The 21,548-nt window shown below is 39.4% G+C and overlaps 1 protein-coding gene across 2 annotated transcripts in view; it reads right to left on the bottom strand.

The window, feature by feature from the left end:
* The window catches only part of LOC147173524 (netrin receptor UNC5C-like), a 184,357-nt gene that overhangs the window by 23,536 nt on the left and 139,273 nt on the right, over positions 1-21,548 (bottom strand). Inside the window, exons 5-8 of one of the 2 annotated variants that reach the window (XM_086076068.1) lie at positions 11,411-11,591; positions 7,979-8,146; positions 5,026-5,190; positions 1,294-1,341 (exon numbers count right to left, since the gene is read on the bottom strand). In XM_086076068.1, coding sequence (XP_085932194.1) covers positions 1,294-1,341; positions 5,026-5,190; positions 7,979-8,146; positions 11,411-11,591 — 562 coding nt within the window. The remainder of the gene's footprint in view (positions 1-1,293; positions 1,342-5,025; positions 5,191-7,978; positions 8,147-11,410; positions 11,592-21,548) is intronic. The other variant, XM_086076069.1, reaches the window with a different exon arrangement.

Genomic DNA, 21,548 nt, shown 5'->3' with positions numbered 1-21,548 from the left:
TAGAGAAAAATGCAGGTAATTAGCTAGGTGCCTAGGTAGGTAGGTAAATACCTACAGCTAAACTCTAAAAATAATTGGGTCAAAAATAACCCAATTATGGGTCAAAAATGGACCGATTCTCTACTTGGGTAAATTTGACCCAACTTTAAGTCAAGAAATGGGTCTTTTAGTGTAAAACAACCCAGAAAGTTGGGTCTAATCGAAGTAGATCGGTCCATTTTGGATCCATAATTGGGTTACTTTTGACCCAAATGTTTTTAGAGTGTAGCGAGGTAGATACACTCTAAAAACAGTTAGGTCGAAAAGAACCCAATTTGCATCCAAAAGGGATCGATACACCACATTGCGTCAATTTGACCCAATTTTCTTTGTGCAAAAGAACCCCCTGCCCCAAAACACACACACACACACACCTCATTTTGTAAGAAAAAGAAAAATAAGAAAAAAAGGGGTAATTTTGTACTAAACAACCCAGAAAGTTGGGTCAAATTGACCTAAGTTGCAGGTCGGTCCCTTTTATGACCAAAATTGGGCTATTTTTAGGGGGTAGGTAACAAATTAGGTATGTACGGTACACTCTAAAAACCGTTGGGTCAAAAATAACCCAAAATTGGGTCAGGACTGATTTACTACTTGGGTCAATTTGATCCTACTTGTTTAAGATAAAACAACCCAAAATTCGCATCATACAGGGGTCAAATCAAGTTGGGCCAAATTGACCCAAGTAGTGGATTGGTTCTTAAAATATAATATTTTTTTTAAACCTGATATCTAGGTAGGTAGGACGTGGAAGCTGGCAACACTGAGTAGCCGCTCGTTTCGTCACAATAAACAAGCTCCGCCTCCTTGCTTGGTAACAAAAAACATGCAGGCTGAACTGTCCCCCAAAACTGAGCAATTTCATATACAAAATGGTTGTACAGTAAAGTGTGGTGTAATTCTTCTTTTTTGATAAATGTCAGACTATTATGACACTGAGGAACTAAAATGTGAAAGTGTATACCATGTTTCCTTTCCATCTTTGAACAATTTATTTACCCAGAAAAAAACCCTTCTTGTTCAAATTGAATCAACTATGCGCCTTTGATTCACATTCCCATCAAACTTACAACGGTGAAAAATAATTGATGTGCCTTTGATGCCAGCACGAGAGCACAGTTGAGTTCCTAAAACAAACAAATACTCGGAATTCGTGATAAGAAAAGAGCACAAATAGACATGGACACAAACACACACGCAAGCACACACACAAAGAAAGCAAGAAAAAGGCAAGAAATGAAGGATAAAACTTACATGTGAATCCCACATCACTCTTTTCTTTGGACGTCTCAAACAATGAACCTTGGGGACAAGGAAAAGGAAGGGATGAAGGATGGATGGATGGATGAACTAAACAACAACAAAAAAGCAGTCAAATGGGACAAAAACACAAAACACGGACTCAACCCAATCAGCGTTGTTGATCTCCGACGGCATTTAACAACAAGCGTGCTACTCTTTCTGCTCACCGTTTCTTCTTAATTGTTGGCGCATCTGCCAAATGCCAAACAGATTAGCGGTTGAGATGGCGCTAAAAAGCGCACGCGACGTGACGGGAATATGCGGCACGCCCGATTAGGGTAGAAAATACATTTGATTAAGTGGGGACGCCAAATGAGAGTAGTTTTTTATTTATTAGACAAAGCTATGTCCTGACTAAATTAAGCTCCTCTTCTTAGTTCAACATAGCTTCTCAGCACCAAGATACCACCAGACAGTGACAAACTCTTTTTTTTTTCCTAACGAGATACAGCTTTGGTTTGTGTTTTACCTGCTGTCTTGTGCAAATGGAAACACAATATAAAATGTTACAAGGCAGCTCTTCCATCTCCGGAGATTACTGTGACTCTAAAAGTCGACATCATAATTTATTTGCTGGAGACGTACTCCGTGCTGTAACGTGACACACACACACACATATTTTATGTTTTCCTGTTAGCGCTACAGGAAGTAGTTGAAACGTAAGCGCAGTGTGTCGAGTCGTTACAGAGACAGAAAGTCAATCAGGTGTAATGAGCCTGAATGTATCAGCCTGCAAGTTTCATCCCCGAAAAGCTCACTTTAGTACAACATGAAAGCGACAATATGGAATAATTGCCTCTGGAATGCAATATCCTCAAAATCATCTTGATGTTTTTTAATGAGCCACATTGGAGCTTCCTTGTTACCATGGTGACCCCTGATGGACGAGCTGCTTATTGTATCCAAAGAGGAAAAGAGGAGGCATCCATGTGAGGTGTTGTGTTTATTTATTTAAGTGGAGGATGAAAATTTGAGGATTCATTTGAGGTGCAGCGTTTACTTATTCAAGTGGAGGTGGCACGTGCCATTTAATTGTGGCGTGGTGTTTATTCAAGCAAGGCCACTGTTAGAGAAAATACAATACAACCCAGTAGGGCTCTGGAGGTCTGCAGAATTGGGTCATTGAGTTGAGCCCAGGGTTTGAAGTAAACACGGTGAAGCGGCATTTAGCTGTTATGCTGCACACAAATGGAATTTGTTAATTCAGCTCCAAGTATAAATGCTTATAAAAACGATGCTTTCCCCTCAAACCTCTGATTAAGGTCTTCAACAATCTTAAAACATATATATTTACCATTAAATTGTGCGAGTACTGTAAGTAATGTGGAATCAGATGATATTTTCCCCGGAAGGCGTGAATTTTTAAAGTTGAAATTTGAGTGGTGTAAATCGGAAGTAATATGTGGGACTTTTTGCACATCAAAATTTAAAATATATTGGGAAAAAAGTTGATATTAAAAAATAAAAGTGAGAATAAAATGCTATAATAAGTATAATAATAAAGATTAGAAACAATATGGACATAAAACAAACATACACAATCAACATGCACATGGTATAAAAAAATTTTAAGCAGGGGAAAAGAGGCATCTAATTGAGGTACTGCAATTTATTTAATGGGCTGATGTTTTAAGTATACATTGGAATTCTATACAAGAACTTTTAATGGATATCAACTAAGTGTTCTGTATACTTTTTACATTGTGTCATGTTCTTATGTATTTCTATACATAGCATGACACACAGCCATTATGGAGCTTTAAGCTGCTGACAACTTATTGCTTCTATTTTTCAGTCCTTAAGGGTTGGACTGTGCTATACAGTATGTGTACATGCGGATACAGTGCATGGGTGACTTTTACTTTGAGTTGTTCTCCAAAGATGCTGACGTGACTTGGAAACATGTGGAAAAATACTGATTATGACAAGCCGCCGGCTGATCATTCCTCGCTAATGAAGGGTTGTTGTCGCTCAGCACACCGAGAACCTGTGGCATCGTTACGCACACAAACATGTGAGAATGTGTTCTAAAAATACGTTGCGCTATTTTCTCTTCTGCTCTCGTCAAATGTCTGCCAATTACTCTCTTGGCGCAATGAGTAAGCAAGGTACTCCTCCTCATGCTGCAAGTCAACAAATATAATTGCCTGCACCTTGGCAAACCACCGCTATATTCGCTTCAGCCTTTCAAGCTTTTTAGAAACTCAACACAAAAAACATGGTGGGAATGAGCCAAATGGTAGTTCAATTGGCGGCTGGTGCACTTTATTATTGTTATTTGTGCGACGCTACATTCTCGCAAGAAAGGAGGCTTTGACTTGACCGAGCGAGCCGAGGCGACCAGCGGGTGACGTTCAGAAAGTAAATGCGGATGAATCGACACCATGAAAGCAGGAAGCCTCATGAGAGGAAGAGACACACATGGCAGGCGGAGGGAGAGATGATAGCGACGCCCGAGGACGAGAGGAGGAGGAAGAAGGAAAAATAAAGCAACGCTGCCGAAATGCTGCTTGCTTTATGCTGTCCGGCAACATAAACGCAAGCTTTCATACAAAAACAGGATCAATTAGGAGGGGGTGATACAAAAACATAACTCGTTTGTAAGAAAAATGTAGTCGGAAGTTACGATAGCAAGACAGTTGTATTGTAGGACAGGTAAATGATGCACATATTTAAATGCAAATACATTTAGTAACCCACCATCCTCGGGAGGATTAGCGGTTCAAATGATGGACGAGCGGATGAATTTAGTAAGAATTTTGACATGAAATCAGAACAATTTAGTAACGTATGACACAAAAAACATTTCGTAGGGGATGATTTAAAAACAGGGGAATTAAGAAAGGAATGATACAAAATCATAAACTGTACGTTTAGTTGTTAAATGATGCATTTTTTTAAATTGTAATACAATGTATATAATCGTTATATTGTTGTTCTTGTTATTATTTAAAAAGAAACAGACACATATGGCTGTAATTTACACTAACCCAGGCTAATCTTGGCTCCTTCCCCGACATTAAAAGTCTCCCAGTCAAGATGTCACTTCAACATACTTCCTTGGCACCAATTTTGTTATTAGCCAGGACTTTAGCGCCACCTTGTGGTATCTTAGGTAGTGCTTGTAAACTTGATGTGAACATATTGGATTACAGTACAAAATAACTAAATGCAAATATAATATTACAGAAAATGCTGTAAATATTTTACAATTTAAGAGGCGGGGCCTGCGGCCTAACGATGTTTTGTTTAAGCATTGGGGCTTGAGGTCCTGCATGAGTGTGCTGACGGTTTTACTGTTCTCCCAGCATTCAATAAACGTCTACAAAGAGCATCTGCAACTGTGGCTCTCATTGGCTTTCATTGTACTTGGATCATCTTGCACTGGAAAAGGGTGTAAATGTGATTTTTAAAAAAACATTTTGGAGGGCAATTTGTCACAGTGGCACAGTGCAATAGAAATGTGCCTGCTGGCCAAGTGAAGATGCAAGATAACATAACATGATTGCTAATACATCATGTATAAAGATTCTGTTACTTGTGCAAAAATAATTCATTTCGGATTTTTCAACAGACGCCAATTCCTCCACACACCTGCAGCTGTAAAATGGACCAGTGTAAGGCATTTCTCCAAATCATCATCATGTTGCATGTTTATGAGCGGGTGGCAAAGGATCAACTCACTTTGCATACAAAGTCCGTCGGTGCAGTTCTGAGAGTGAAGCACCAGACCCTCGCAGTCCTTCCCGCCATTTTTGGGTGCCGGGTTGTTGCACTCGCGCCTCCTCCACTGGGTGCACTCCGTCCCGCAGGCCGACCACTTACTCCATTCGGTCCAATCGCCGTCCACTAGAGGGAGCGAAAAGGAAATGAAATCATGAGCACTCAGTCAAAGAAATTTACAAAAACCTTAAGAATATAGTTGGAACTGATGCAAAGACAACAAAACCTACACACTAAAAAGCCCAATTAAACAATAAAATTGAAAAGGAAATGGTCCAAAAATGTAAAAATACAATTTTTTTTAATAAAAAATAAGATATGAGTAAGAAAGTTTGCAGAAACACAGAACTTCAGTATGGAATGATAAAACAAAATCATTTAGTTGCAGATGGTATAAGCACACAATAATTTAGAAGGGAACAGTAAAAAAAAAAAAAAAAAAAGCACACAAATACAGTAATCGTAAAATGGCACTAAAAGCCAACACAAAAAAAAACTGAGTAATTGCTGCCCTCCACAAAAGATTAATTATTGCTTATAGATGCCACAAGATGGCGCTAAAGCATAACATTTGTTTTGGAAATAGAAATCACACTAAAACAAGAATTTAGTAGAATTTTTTTTACAAAAACATCTGAATTTAGTCTAAATATAAGGATTTTGCAGGAACAAGTACAAAAACATAAGAATTTGGTGATAAATTATGCAAAAACAAGAATTTATTTGAAAGTGATTAAAAACAAATTATGCCATAATTTTTTTTTAAAGAGCTTTGTCCAAATTGTACTAACAATAATATAGTGCAAAAAATTACAAAAACATGAGCCTTTTTTTCTGCGATTGGCTGGCAACCAGTTCAGGGTGTACCCCAATTACTGCCCGAAGCCAGCTGGGATAGGCTCCAGCGCCCCCCGTGACCCTTGTGAGGACAATGTAAAAATTATTCAACAACTGTAAATTTGAATCTGAGTTTGTTTGTAGATTGCGATTGGCTGGTGGGCTTGGCTCCATTCCAATCAAAATCCATACAAACAGTAAAATGATACCCACTTAGTAATGTGTAATAGTTTGTGCACAACGATCCACCAATTTGGTACGCACATGGCAATACTGACTTTTGACCTCATTTAATGGTATATAACATCTCCGTAACATGCTTTAGATAAATTGTGGATGTCAAAGTGCACAATCATGTGCCTGAATAACAAGGCAAACAAGCAAGATTGCTCAAACGGGTATGAAAATATTTATTGGAAGAAAGTGTATAACATATATGTCTGAATATTCAGATGAAGCCGTAAAGCTGTAAAATAAAAGAAACATGTGGTATACAATGGAACATCCACTTTGGAACCTCAACAGCAGCACTCACGTTTACTGGTAGAGATGTAATGTAATTATTAACTAAAAGCAAGAAGAAGAGGCGCATGGTGTTCCTACATAGCAGAACAAATACAAGTTTAAATACCCCTAAGCGATGTAAACCTCGGAGCACAACTGTATATGCCTGTGAGCATTGTTATACGCCCTTTTGCATGTGTTGCTGCACCTTGTCTTAAAGTAGCAGTTGTTTGAAGGTTTCTAATTACTATAACATCTACAGTATGCTAGTTTAGCATTAAGCTAGCAGACTTTTTCTTTTTCTTTTTTTAGACAAAATTATATATGGTTGGGTTGAACCTTTTGTGTTTAAATATAGCCTATTGTATGTCTTAGTCTCATTTGTTTTATCTGTCAATTTTACAGTAAACTCCAGCTGGAAGTGCCAAATAAACAGTTTAAGTCATAAAATCAGGCAGCTTTGACTCTTATTTGGAAAACTGTGTGAGCAAGAGAACGAAAGAACACTTACTAAGGAATACTTATAAAAAGTGTGTTTAAAAACGTTTGACACATGTGGGAGGGGTAAAACTATGTTGCGGTTTTTCACCTATTTGATGACTTCCATTTGGATGTTCTGTGACGCAAAGAAACAGTGAGTCAAGATTGCTATGTTAGCCGCTAGCACTAGCAACAAGCTTAAGCCAGCGATGACTTGCTGCTGTAATTTACATCCTAAATGACAGATGTTGTGAAAAAATGTACTGCTCATAAAGTTATGAGTGTTTTTTTGTGCTATTTGACACTCTTTTTGACTTTGGAGGGTTCCACTGTTTACAGAACATGCACGATACATCAGCAGCAAGCTTAAGATGCCTGAGGATGGCGGTCAGGGGAAGTCAGTCCCTTGGAGCATTCCTGGACTTTTCCAATGTCCTCTGCAACTTCCCTGTCCGGCTCCGACATATCGCCAGTCTCCTCTAAAAGACAAAAGTCACACTTACCTCAGTTCGGGTTTTTCTATCCTCAAACACGATAAATAGAAACTTAATGCCATGGTGCTATCTGGCTAGCATGTCTTGTAATTACGCAAACCGCAACAAAACTTACATACCATAAGACTGGTCCTTCAGTAATCGCAGTGGTTGAATCCCAGGCCTTCAAGTTCTTCTTGTATGTCTCTGCTTTGATGCAGAGAAGTGCATAAAAATCTCTCGCGAGCGACTGCTGAAAATCTGCCTGCTTATGGAAAAAGTTGTTGTGGACTATTGCTCATGTACAATACATTCCTGCAGGGGTGCTCAGGGATTTTCGATTTCTCGGTTTACGACGTATTTTGTTTTGAGGTAAGATTTAAAAATGTATCATTTCTCGATGTTTTGAGCCCTCATGGGATTTTATTCATTCATTTTTTGCTTTGTGTTCCAAGCAATGGTTGAGTTTCACATGTGTTGCTGCTTGTTTGAAAAAATGGAGCAATTAAGATACCGTAATGAACTGTATTGTGTTATATTGCAATTCTATGACATCACTGCCACCTGCCCATGACGTTTGGAAGTTAAAGCCCAAAAATGGCAAAGTAGTTCACACTCACCAGTACACAAGGAGGTGCAAGGCAGTTTCTGGATGGCCTGTCCGTCACAAGGCAGTCCTCCGTTTAAAGGGGCGGGGTTAGTACAGCTGCGAGTTCGTTTCTGGAAGCCCCGCCCACACCGGCTGTTGCACACCGACCACTCCGTCCACGTCGACCAGCCACCGTTCACTGCGAAGTAAAAATAGATCCGTGATTGGATGGACATATTTTCACGCCATAATCGTAACAAAAATGAGCTTCTCTGGTCAAGATGGTGCATGAAATGCTGCTTGCTGTTAAATGTGCTTTAATATCTTACCAAAATGTCTCTTTTCGAGGCACTGCATGATATGCGGCCTGCTGCAATGCCTCATTGAAAATGATGGCAGTCAAAAGTTAAAGCTTTTATATGGGACATATATAAGGCTTGAATTCTCAAAGGAATAGATAAGCTGTGGTGGATGGCTTTATATTGTATCACATTGAATGGATGGTTGTAACTGAAACAATATTCATCATATGCTGCTTGGCTCGAATCACTGGAAGAGTAGTAGGAAGCTGCCCTGACTGACTTTTTACGTCATATCACACGATTGAAATGCGGATAGTTGTATTTTGATGTGTATTTCTTTGCATGATATGCTGCTTGCTTGACTCAATGGAGGAGTAAATTAAATGTGCTGTGTCTTTACGTCACACTGCAAGTGTTACATGTCGATGGTTGTATTCGGATGGTAAGCTTCATCAGTGAAGAAAGTGCTTTATATGCTGCATCACTAAGATTCTCTTTGAAGTGACTGTGTTGCTTTTTGTTGATTTACAGTTGGCATCCCCAAAAATACTATTTTCTGCAATTTCTAAGCAACAGCATATCATGTACTGCCAGAGTAAGTTAGACTAAAGTAACTGTTTAGTTACACAAATGGAGTTCAGATGATGTGTCGTTACAGGGGTGCCAAATCCAGGTCCAGAAAGTGAAAATACTGCCACAGTTTGGCTTTAGCCTCAGGTTACCTGCTATGGAGCTAGCTAGCTAGCACCCATGGTGCTCATTTACTTGCTAGCGAGCGAGTTAGCACCCATGGTGCTCATTTACTTGCTAAGGAGCGAGTTAGCTAGTTAGCTAGCAACCATGGTGCTCGTTTACCTGTTAGGGAGCTAGCTAGCTAGCTAGCACTAGGGGCTAAAGCCAAACTGTGGCAGGGTTTTTACTTTCTGGACCTGGACTTACCACCTCTGAGTGTCGGTCATTGTTTGAAGCGGGTCTTTCCTTTCAGGTAAAACAAAACTAGGTCAATTTGAGCTTCTTCACTGAGCTTACTCCCCACCATCCTATTATTTATCCCCCTCGTGATCCACCACATCCCTCCACTATCCTTGCAACTTTTTCACCTTGTCAACAGCGTCAGCTGGGCCCTCGGGGGGGAGCCGAGGAGATTGAACCGCAGATTGAACAATCTATTTCTGTAAGGATACATCAGTGTCAAACCACTCCATCTCGGGCTGTCTGTCTGTTGCAGCGCACGCTAACACACACATGCAGTTATTTGTGATTGAAGCACTCAGTGGATAGACGCAACGGTGGTTACACTGGAGAGAAACATCGGAGCGTGGTTTGCATTGTTTCCTCTCCTCTAACACTAGCCGAAAACTGGGATGAAGGCTCAACTAGTGACTCAGAAAATTATTTTTAATATTATTATTATTATTATTAATTGGTTTGTTGTCATTGTTAGTCACAGCTGCACCATTTAAAAAGCTCACAGGTGATTGGTGGGTCTTAATTGAAGTCAAGTTAAGGCATGTGATTCCCAACCGCTGCGCAAAGATCATGTCCGGTGTGTTGTGGAAAATTATCAAATTTTACAAAATTAGAGCAAATAGTGTAACTGTTCATATATGTATGCCAGAAATGAATCACGATAGGCAGAACAATGAAATCCAATAAAGTCCATTTGTGAGTGAAAAGAGACATCATAATCATTATTTCAGTAAACACAGCCAAAATTGATGGGACAGGTGGCTCTTCAGATTAAAAAAACAAACAAATCAGGTATGCTACTGTGATGCCCTTGCACGTGAGCAAGGAGAGCCACAGTCGTTGACACACTTTCAGCCATTAACAGGACAAATAGTCAAAGACTATAACACTAAAAAATAACCAATTTTAGCTCATACATCACTCGCTAAGCCACACCCCTTAAAGGCTCACATCCACACCAAATGAAATAATGACAGTTAGAAAGTTGGCACCAGTGAGGAGCTAATTTCAAGCAGCAGATGGGACCTGGCTCGGCTAGATGAGGCAGCAGTGGTGTTTTAAATGCTGCACACAAAATGTTCCATAATCCATCCATCCATATTTTTTGTGCCTGTCCTCATTAGGGTTGCAGGTCAGCTGGAGCCGATCCAAACTGAATTTGGGCTGAGGCAGGGTACACCCTGGACAGGTTGCCAGCCAATCACATGTAAATACCTAAAAATAAAAGCTCAACCGTGGATCTCTTGTCTCATCCATACATTTTATATTGTCGATAAAAAATGTCTTGTAAAAATCAATATGGATCTGAAAATTGGTTGAAAACCAGATCTAAACCTGAACATCAGACACCACCATATATTTAGTATACCTCATATATTTAGTATATTGTCTCCTTAAAAAAAATCCTCTAGCTCTTAACCTAAATATCTTAATGTTGACATCATGTCAAATATCTTTGATATAATATCTCAAAATCCTTTGAAAATCATGCAAACTACCCTGTTAAATCAATAGGCTTGTTGCTTTCATTAAAACTATTAAATGTAAGAAAAGTCACTGGGTTCTTGCTTTGAAGTAAGGGGATCACATATGGTTTACAAAAAGTGCCTGGCTCTAATGGTATATGAAATAATATGACTTTTTATATGAGCCAAATACTGTATGAGCTGAAAGATTCTGAATACTTCTTTGACCTCAACTGTCTCAAAAACTCTTTTCATATACAGTAAGTCATGTTTTATATGCTACCACCAACCTCTCAGGGTACCTTTGAAAAAAAAAAATCAATAGGATACAGGCACTATTATTGGTCAATAGGTCCAAAAAGTTGGAAGAGGATCAGTTTGCGCTTGACAGTGAACACAGAGAGAGGGAGAGAGAGGGAGAGAGAGAGAGAGAGAGAGAGGGAGGGAGAGGGGGAGAGAGAGAGAGAGTATGAGAGAGAGAGAGTATGAGAGAGAGAGAGTATGAGAGAGAGAGAGTATGAGAGAGTATGAGAGAGAGAGAGAGAGAGAGAGAGAGAGAGAGAGAGAGAGAGAGAGAGAGAGAGATCGACCTAATAATCAAACGTTTGACCTCAAACATCTTGGGTGGGATAAGGTTTATAATCAATAATGTTATGGCCTACTGTATATATAAGAATTTACAGAGGATGCAGAAGGCCAATTCCTCTATATGATAAAGATGCTTACCGTAAACGATGACGGTGGCCGTCGTGCTGCGTCTCTTGGCCACGATGTTCTTGGCCACGCACGTGTAGTTCGCCGTGTCCGACAGACGCGCTTGTTTGATGATCAGGTTGTGGTCGATGGTGATGTAGAAGTTTCTGTCCTCCGCTGGGTCGATGATCTCTTCGTTCTTTAGCCACTCCACCTGCAAGAAAATAAAAAATCAGCGGAATGCGAAATATTTATAGAGGGCCAGCTAACTTCAGAAGAAAACTCGAATTTCTTCAAATTTGGCATTCCCCCCTTTGCATATTAAAAATGCTCCCGATTTGACAAAATCACTTTTGTAAGACATTTGGAAGCTTAAAAAACAACAGGCTTCTTGTGTCAACTTTATTGAGCAAAATACGCCTCAAGCGATCTGCACACATGAATATTTTAAATAATCAGCATCTCTGGTGTGAGTATGATGCCCTTTATTAATTTTTCATGATTTTCTTATATTGATTCTGAAAATGTACAGATTGTGCGGGGCGCAGTAAATGTAAAGATCCCACACAGATGGCTGGCAACAGAGCAAAGCAGGCAAGTGTCCTGAACATATGCTTTTACAAGACTCCTCGGGTGAAGGGTAGGACAGCAGGGAATATCCTATTTATGAGCCTAATCACATTTCCCGAGCGCAGTATTTACGGCCGCGAACCCTCGTAAATTCAGCCTGTCCGAGCTTTATGGCGGAGGCATAAATGTTCGCGGCGACGTTGTTCCATTCGCATTGTTTAATTTCCTTCTCGCTTCACGTTAGGAAATGGAAATCTCAGATGTGGGGAAGGGAGGAAAACAGGGCTGCTGTTATTGTGCCGGTAGTTATTCTCCAGCAACTTGACGCTCTTCTTCACAGACTTGATTCTTTGGATGACGGCAAGCTGCTTGTTCGACCTTTTGCTTTCTAATATAAAACTAAAGGTTATGCTCAACAACAAGAAACTAGAACATGCAGGCTGTGTACACCACAAATGGGAACGAAAGTGCTACTTTGGACTGTCCTGAAACGTGAAGACGAGTTCAAGTGGAAGTACAATGAACATGAGATACCCTACAGTAACTGGGCCATCACATTGCATTAGTTGAAGTTAGTGAACCATGAAAGGAACTGCATCTATTCATCCATTTGTGTCAGCCATCCATTGCTGTCTTCGCCTAATCTTTATGGCTCAAAAGGTGTACCCCAGGGTAAACCTCTAGAACCACTATTGTTCTTATTATATGTAAATAATCTGTGTAAGAACTAGCATTTCTATTTGACATCCATCCTTCTCTCATCCATCCATCCATTTTTCCATCTGTCGATCCACCCATCATTGATTGCTATCTTCATCTTATCTTTGTGGCTCAAAAGGTGTACCACATGGTAAACATATAGATCCACTATTCTTATTACTGTATATGTCAATAATATCTGAGAACTAGACATTCAATTTGACATCCATCCAATGCTGTCTTCATCTAGTCTTTGTGGCTCAAAGGGGATACCCCAGGGTCAACCTCTGGATCCACTATTGTTCTTATATGTCAATAAAAGCTGTGAGAACTAGCCGTTCAATTTCACATACATCCTTCTATCATATATCCATCCATTTATCTATCCGTCAAACCAATTAATCATTCATTGCTATCTTTGTTTTATCTTTGTGGCTCAAAAGGTGTACCCCAGGGTAAACCTCTAGAACCACTATTGTTCTTATCATATGTAAATAATCTCTGTAAGAACTAGCAATTCTATTTGACATCCGTCCTTCTATCATCCATCCATCCATTTTTCCATCTGTCGATCCACCCATCATTGATTGCTATCTTCATCTTATCTTTGTGGCTCAAAATGGTAAACATAAAGATCCACTATTCTTATTACTGTATATGTCAATAATATCTGAGAACTAGACATTCAATTTGACATCCATCCAATGCTGTCTTCATCTAGTCTTTGGGGCTCAAAAGGGATACCCCAGGGTCAACCTCTGGATCCACTATTGTTCTTATATGTCAATAAAAGCTGTGAGAACTAGCCATTAAATTTGACATCCATTCTCTTATCATCCATCCATCCATCCATCCATCGCCTTAGGTATTTCTGCCCTGCCTTTATCCACCCAACCATTCATCATTACATTATATACCTTACCACAAATCTTTCATCCATCCATCAGTTTGTCCAGCCAACTAACAGTGATCGCTTCCTACAAAGCCTTCGCTGATCCGTCAAGGCATGTGTCCATCCACTGTTGTGCCCAAGCCATCTATATAATCCATCCATTCTTTCCACTCGAACTATTTTTTGTGCCGTAGGTTTCCGCACGTGCTGAGGTATTCTACTCCATTACCTCAGAGTTCTTTTCCCTCCCTGCAAACACCGTTTGTAAATGACTTCCAGTCAGCAAAATCAATGAGGACAAACATGCCTCCTGCACTTAAAAAGTAATTTGAACTTCAATGCCAATTAACCCCGGCAACCTTTCGCTCTCGCACTTGCTTACTGTAGCACTTTCCAAGTCTGCGTCGAAAATGAAACAGACACAAGACGACACAAAACAATGCTCTTTGCTGCTTTATCGCAGCTGTAGTGCAGAATTTTAATTTTAGCACGCAGGACCCATTCATGCTCGGTTGGGTTCAGACAACGAGACCCCATGTGGTGGCAATACCACCGCAGCCATCGCATCATTAGCCCCAGCTGGTGTCAACCAACATGTGTGTGCAAGTTTTTGTGTGTGTAAGACAGCAGACGGTGGCTGATTGGATCAAGCCAGTCTGTGGGGGGGGGGGGGGGGTGGGGGGGGGTGACGTATTTGTTATTTTAACTCTCGCCCCAGCATCACCTGTCTCCCCGCTTTAGGCACACAGCGTTCGACACAAAACACACAAACACAACCCACGGCCTTTGATACAATCACATATACACACACATGCACGCACGCACCCACACACGATGTAGCCTTGGCCTTGGTTTCAACTGATACAGGATTTGTTAAAGGTTCAAGAAGAGTCCAGTCTTCTTTTCTTTGAAACAAAGGGATCATGTGCCATCCTTTTCAAAGACAAAGTGGTTTTACCCAGTCAGTAATAAACTTTAATCATGACTACTTATAAAGCGTTCGCCAGCAAAATAAGGGTTCATTGTTGTGTTGTTGCTCTGTGTTTAGCAGTTGTGTGAAGGTATAATTATCTTCATTCTATGCTAGCCCGTCTATGTCATGTAAATTCCTATGGTTGATTTATTATTTTGGGATCAAATTTGTGATTGTAGCCAACTTGATTTTGTGATCGTCAATACTACTTTTTTTTTTCTCTTTTTCCACCAAGCTCACCAGTATAAAGAGGAACGCTAGTTGTGGAGAGGCCAAATTAACCAATCAGCTCTGACCCGGTCAAAAAAAGTGTTGGGCCATCCATTCTGTTTCTGCTTTCCCATCGGTTTGTGAACGCTAGGCGCTAAGATAAGTTGTGCTGCACCGTTTTTGGCAATAGCTATGATCTGCGTCGTAAGTAACTAATCCTCAACTCTGTGGCCTCAAAAAAATTGCACTTCAAACAAGAAGCGCTATCACTAAAGGCGGACGAGTAGCTAAGCATGCAAACACACCAAGCAACAACAGAGAAGACGCAAAGATGGAGAAGCTAATGGTAATCGCTAATGCTAATCACTAAAACAAGTGCTTAGGTGTACAGTAAACTTTGACAGGGTCAAGGCTGACTAGAATTGCGATAGGTCTGGCTTTATTTAGCCATTTTGAAAACTTTGAAAAGGGACTGCCTCCTTCACACAGTCTCTTTTATTGTCCATTAATTTTAAAGTAGTAGGTTTAAATAATAATAATAATATAATATATGTAATATAATAAACATATTCTAGCAATTGCCTCTTATTTGGGGAACTGCACAAGTGAGAGAGTGAGATGAGTTCTCTCGAGTAACGGCGTATCTAAAGCTTGCTTCCGCACCGCAGATTCATGAAAACTAGTTGGGGAACTGCACCTCCTACACGACGGTTCAGTCGGGATCGGCCGCGTTCTTTGGTGCGTGGCGGACTGAACATCACAACTCTACATTATGTGTGAAAACTAGTCCGATTCATTCAAATGCTTTCCGTGTTTTGTTGCTCTAAGGACAAACGTCCCATCTCCAGCTGTGCAAGATCAAGGCAAAGGCAGCAGGGAACGCGTTAATGCACGGCGCGTTCTATCCGCCTGCATTTTTAGTGGTGGTGGCGGAACAAAAGCTTGGCTTGGATAAAAGTAGGCCACAATATGAGATATTTTGCTGCACTGGGGAGCGCTGCGGAAAAAAGAAGAAGGAAGTTCCGGAAAGCGATAAGCTTTGCGAGTGGGAACATCACAGACTGTCGCATAAGAGGAACATCGTGAATCTTTCAAAAGCAAAACAAATGGCAGAGTAAAAAAATAAAAAGTCAGATTATAACCATCACTAAAATGTGGCATTGTGGAGATAAAATGACAAAACACACAGTGGAGAGCTTATGCAAGAATCTCTACCACCTGCAAATCACACTGTACTGAAAATGAAGTGTTGATACTGAGGATCATCCCCCTTGATTAGCCGTATTATTTCCATCCCCGCAAGACCACAGCCGAGTGGCTTAAAGAGCTCTCTTCGCCAGTGATTAGCCTTGCCCGTGTATGAGTGTGTGCGTGCGCGTGTGTGGGTGGGTACTGAGCGGGCGTGGTGCGCTCTAATAATCCCAACAAGCCACCCAGGAAGATTTGTCACTTCATTTCATGCCGGAATGACACTCGAGTGCTGGAATGCGCAGGTGATAGAGCAGGAGGAGCCACGCTCACTTTTAGACGTGCAAACTTTTGCAAATGGGCCCACAGTGGCATTATTATTAGTACCGGTATTTAAAGTTGAAGAAAGTTAGTTTGAGTTTTTCAATGGCTGAGAGGGGCGATACATGGATTTATGGCAACCGGGACGTGTTGTTACTGGCCAATGAAAAGCATGTAGCCTATCTCCCAAATGGTTCATCTTTTATCAGTAAAGCAATAAAAAGACACAAAATATGGATATGTGGCTTGCTAATGAAAAAAAAAATGCTTTTAATTTTAACACATCAATATGTTTTCCTTTTTATATAATAAGAGATACCAGAGTACAAAAAAAAAGAAAAAAGAGAGGAACATGTAGAGGTTGCAGACCAATGAAAATCATGTATTTCCAAGTCATATTTTTCCTTAAATTTGTTTTCATAAAAGAAAACACTTATTGAAAGTTTTTTATATGGTGAACATTTTTAAATATTTTTAGATGTCACACTCAAATGAAAAGCCTGCATCAGCACATTTAGTGAGTTAATGTTAATTTTTTTTACATATAAAAGTACAATGGATTTAAAATTTTCCATGGTATCTACATATCAATGCCCCCCCCCCTAATTTTTTTTTATATACTGTACATTTACTATATAGTTTAGTAATGACACCAAGTACCAACTAAACTCTAAAATGACCTCATTATTGTAGTGATATTACAATTTTTTTTTTTTTTTTTTACTGAATATCATATGAAGACTTCATTGTCATATAATTTCAACAGTAAGTATACTGCACTAGAAACTTCTATTAAAATTTTTTTTTTTTTTTAAAGATTAAGTCAAGTCAAACATTTTCTTTACAATAATATTATGTTCTATACGACCCCACTAGCCTAAACAATGTATTTTGATCAATATTTCATTTTTGGAATGTGAAATAAGCAGCAAAATACACCTTTTTTTTTTTTTACCGTCTCAGGGGGCAGCCATTTTGTCCTGTATTGCCACCCTCTAAAAATGACATCAAAGTGCCTAAGGGCTCTAATTGCGAATGTCACATGACCACACCCAGCAAAGAGGGGAGCCATGATTGGTCGTTATCTGAGCTCTGAGGCACTATGATGTCATTTTCAGTCGACAGCAAATGGCAAAATGGCCGCTCCCTGAGATGGATAAAAAACGGTGGATTTTACTGCCTAATTCATATTCCACAAACCAAATATTAATCAGAATACCATGTTTTGATTATTGGAGGTCCATGAATCCTATTATTTATTATTTTATTATATATATAATTTTTACTTGGAAACCCCCCAATGGCTCGAATGACAAACTACAATGCAGTGGGGGAACACACACATGCCCACGCTCTTAATAAAGGACTAACATGATCCCGATCCTCAAGAGTCAGGGGGGTCAGTCCAGTCAGCGAGAAAAGAATCAAGCGAGAGCTAAAGGAGAGAGTAGAAAACGCAAGGGGCCAGAAATAGTCACAGAAGGTGATGGAGGTGTTAAGAAAACACAACGGACAGAGTGGAGTCATTTGAGAGGATGCGGCGAGTGGAAAAGACAGAACTAGGGGAGTGAGAGATGAGAGCTGGCAAGCTAACACCATCCGTCTTTCGCCTCCACTTGCGTCACCTCTCCTTAGCAAATAAAAAGACAATTGTGTGTGTGTGTTATCGTCGACAGATGCTAAGCAAACACACATCAGCCGCATCCCGATGTGTGGCACTAAGTAGAATAGTAATCAAGCCCTTCATTAGTGAGCTAACAAAGGCCATTACTGCCTAATCAACACTCTTCAAACTCAATCGGGAAAAGCTAATAGAAATTTAATCCAATGGCGCGCATGAATTCAGCTAATGTGCATGTGTGTGTGTTTGCACAAAATGATAATACAATGAAGTTCGTCGTCTGTACGCCCACTTTTTCGCATTTGTTGTAGCAATCATGAGTTTTTACATTACACTGTACCTACATGATTTTTTTCGGACCTTAACATGTTTCACCTCTTCGATATATTTGTAAAATTGTACATAAAATATTTCATCACAAAAATTTGGAACTACAGTACATGTTTTTCTAGTAAACATTATTGATATTGATTGGGCAATATCGTTCCAACATACTGCAAAGTCATTCCGGCGTATCGATGAAGTTGTTCGAAAGTATTGATAAAATCCTTCAAATGTCGTTCAATCGTACTGCAAAGTTGTTGTTCGGGCGTCTTGATAAAGTCGTTTGGAAAAACTGCAAAGTCGTTCAAATGCACTGATAAAGCATTCCAACGTATTCAAAAGTCATTCAAACATCCTGCAAAGTCGTTCAAACGTATCGATAAAGTTGTTCAAATGTCTTGATAGTCATTTGAACGTCCTGCAAAGTTGCTCTAACATATTGATAAAGCGTTCGCACGTATTGATAACGTCATTCAAACGTATTGATAAAGTCGTTCCAACATATTAATAAAGTAATTTGAATGTATTGATAAGGTTGTTTAAACATACTGCTAAGTCATTCTAACGTTTTGATAGCATCGTTCTAACGTCTTGGTAAAGTCGTTCCAACGTACTGGTAAAATTTAGGCCAAATGCTAAAACAAATTTTTTTCCCAGTGTCATAGGTTATTTTCCCATAATGCCACAATTATGCATTGGAAAGTCAATAACCTATGCCATTATGGGAAAACATGAAATGTTTTTAGCAATGATCTAACGCTTTACAAATACGCTTGAACGACTTTGCAGAATGTTCAAACGACATAGCTCAGTGGAAACTTTAGTCCACATTGGCAGTTTCACACTTCCGTACTTTTCAATGGAAAGTGACGTCAACATTTAAAAAAATTAATAAAATGTTAATGGATACAAAAAAAAGAAGAAGACAGTAGGCTATTCCCTGCCAGTTAAAATGATGCCGTGAGATACAAGTGCCTTAAATTACAAAGTCCATTTGCACTCAACCAATTGCAGTTTAACAAGAGCAGGTGAAAATTAGGTGTCTAAATTAGTGGACTTACAGATGTGAAATATGATGGATGCCCCAGGCTACATTTAAAGCAACATTAAGCTAATGACGACAGCGGCCCGAGCGTCTTTTATGAAGTGAGTGTGCGCTATTTGACGTCCATTTTAATTGGCCATATGTGCCGTGGTGTCTCGAGGGGGATTTTGGACCGTCCCGCTGCCCTGGTGACACGCTCCAAATGGACCGCGGCTGCAACAACGCAACGCGGGTTAGGTGAGCGTCAGGGCGGGATTTCAGGGGAGTGCAGACAGTTTAATTAATGAGATCTGCGCAAGTGATATGAAGATCCAATTAAAGTGCGCTGACATTACTGGGTTGCCATAGCGACTACCACTGATGTCTTTTGCACAGAGGACTATTAGGGCCACACTAAAAAGAAAAACATTATAAAATAGCACCAACGCACATAAAGTTACATAATGAAAGAGTACGGATCTGAGAATAAAGTATTTTTTTAATTGAGAAAATGGCGATATGATGTTATAAAAGGCAATTTATTCATTAATTAAAAAAAATCTAATTTCAAGAGGGTGAAGTCAATGTTACATGAAAAACAAAAAAACATGAGAAAAGTCGGAATTGTCCAAGAATAATGTGATATTACAAAAACGTTCAATTTTAAGTGAAAAAAGCTGATCTGAAAACAAACTTGACAATATAACCCACATTTGAAAAAATATATAGAGCAGTTATAAAGGATAGTATTAGTATTGTCATAATATTTTTTATTTAGAAAATCATGAGGAGAAAATCAGTAAGGAGGTTTGATTCTATTAGGGGGAAAAAACAGAAAATATGAGAATAAAATTGTAATACTATTAGGAAAATTAAAACTATGACAATATAACATAATTTGAGTGAAAATACATTGTTATTAAATAATTATTATTAAAAACACATTTAAATGAGATTCAAGCATACTATATATTTTTTTAAATGCAAAAGTATTTTATGAGAACAACTTAAAACCTAATAAGATTTTTATAAAAATCAAACAGCAAAATAAAACGATTATGAGAAAACAGAAAATGTCATAAGACAAACTTTAAATTTGAGAAAAAAAGTTGTATTTTAAATTTTAAATTATTTCAGAATATTTTTGTTATTCACAAGAAAAAAAAACAATACTATGAAAAGTCCTCAAAATGTTATGAACATAAAATTCAATATTACAACAGAGAAGGATTGTAACTATGATTTACTATTTTTTTTATACAAAAATAAAACAATATTACAATCATATTTGCAGTAGTTAAAATAGGTACCTACAAAATAAATGCTTACACTTTGATGAGAATACAGTCGTAATATTATGACAAAATACATTTACTTTTTTTTTTTTATTGACAGTTTTTGAATGACCAAATATCCCTTTGCCTCGCATTGCTCATGCACCAATCACAGAAGGAGCAGTTTCAAAAGCGTGACACTAGAGTCCCTGCCACTTCTCCACAGCAAAGTCACATTGGAACTCATAGATTGGATCCTCATACATGTTCTCTAATCTAATAGAATAAAGCATAAAAAAGGACAGGGGTATAATTATCTGAGGTGCGTGCATATTGTAAGCACAGCTCCCACATGGTGTGCTCTTCAAAGAGCCTCTCATCCAGGAATAAAAACACATTGCAGGGAAACGCAATGGATAGGGAAGAGCAAATAATTCCCAAAGTAAGCCGAACAGTGCCAGCGCTCTCCAAGGTGTCCCGCCGCCGACAGAACTAGGACACACGAGGACACCCGCTTGGACTGGGACGTGCCTTTAGAGACCTATTTATAACCCAGCCGGTGCACCGCCCATGAAAGATGTATGGCTCTCTTTCTCACAACACACACGCATACAATAGATCAGTGTTATTTTACACCGGCAACACCGACTTTGCGACTGTCGACGACCATGTCTTTGCACTATGTCAAAACAGTACCTTTTGTTTGGTGTGAGGCACAAAAAGCAGCACCTTTGTAGCCGAGTGCCAAACATGAAGCGGAAGATGGCAGGCAGGAGACGTAAGAAGGGAAGAAGAAAAAAAGCGTCGGGAGAGGAAATAGTGAGAGGAGGGGAGCGGAGATAAATGACAGAGGAAATGGGAGGAAAGGAGAGGGGAGAAGAGATTGACAAGGGGAGCGGAGATGTAGGAAAAGAAGAAAAGATTGAGGAGGGACAAAAAGAATGAGGAGGTAAGGAGATGACATACTAGAAGAGGAGAGTAGTGAGAGGAGTGCAAGGAAGGAATAAAAGAGGAAGGGGACGAAAAGAAAGGGGTAAAGAGAAGAGTGAGGAGAAAAAGGAGTTGAGAATGAGTT

The sequence above is a fragment of the Leptonotus elevatus genome, chromosome 5 (assembly GCF_054856555.1).
Source record: "Leptonotus elevatus isolate MCC_2025b chromosome 5, RoL_Lele_1.0, whole genome shotgun sequence".
NCBI classification, from domain to species: Eukaryota; Metazoa; Chordata; class Actinopteri; order Syngnathiformes; family Syngnathidae; genus Leptonotus; species Leptonotus elevatus.
Note: the sequence above shows the minus strand (reverse complement) of the source record. Positions and strands in the feature narration are given on the sequence as shown.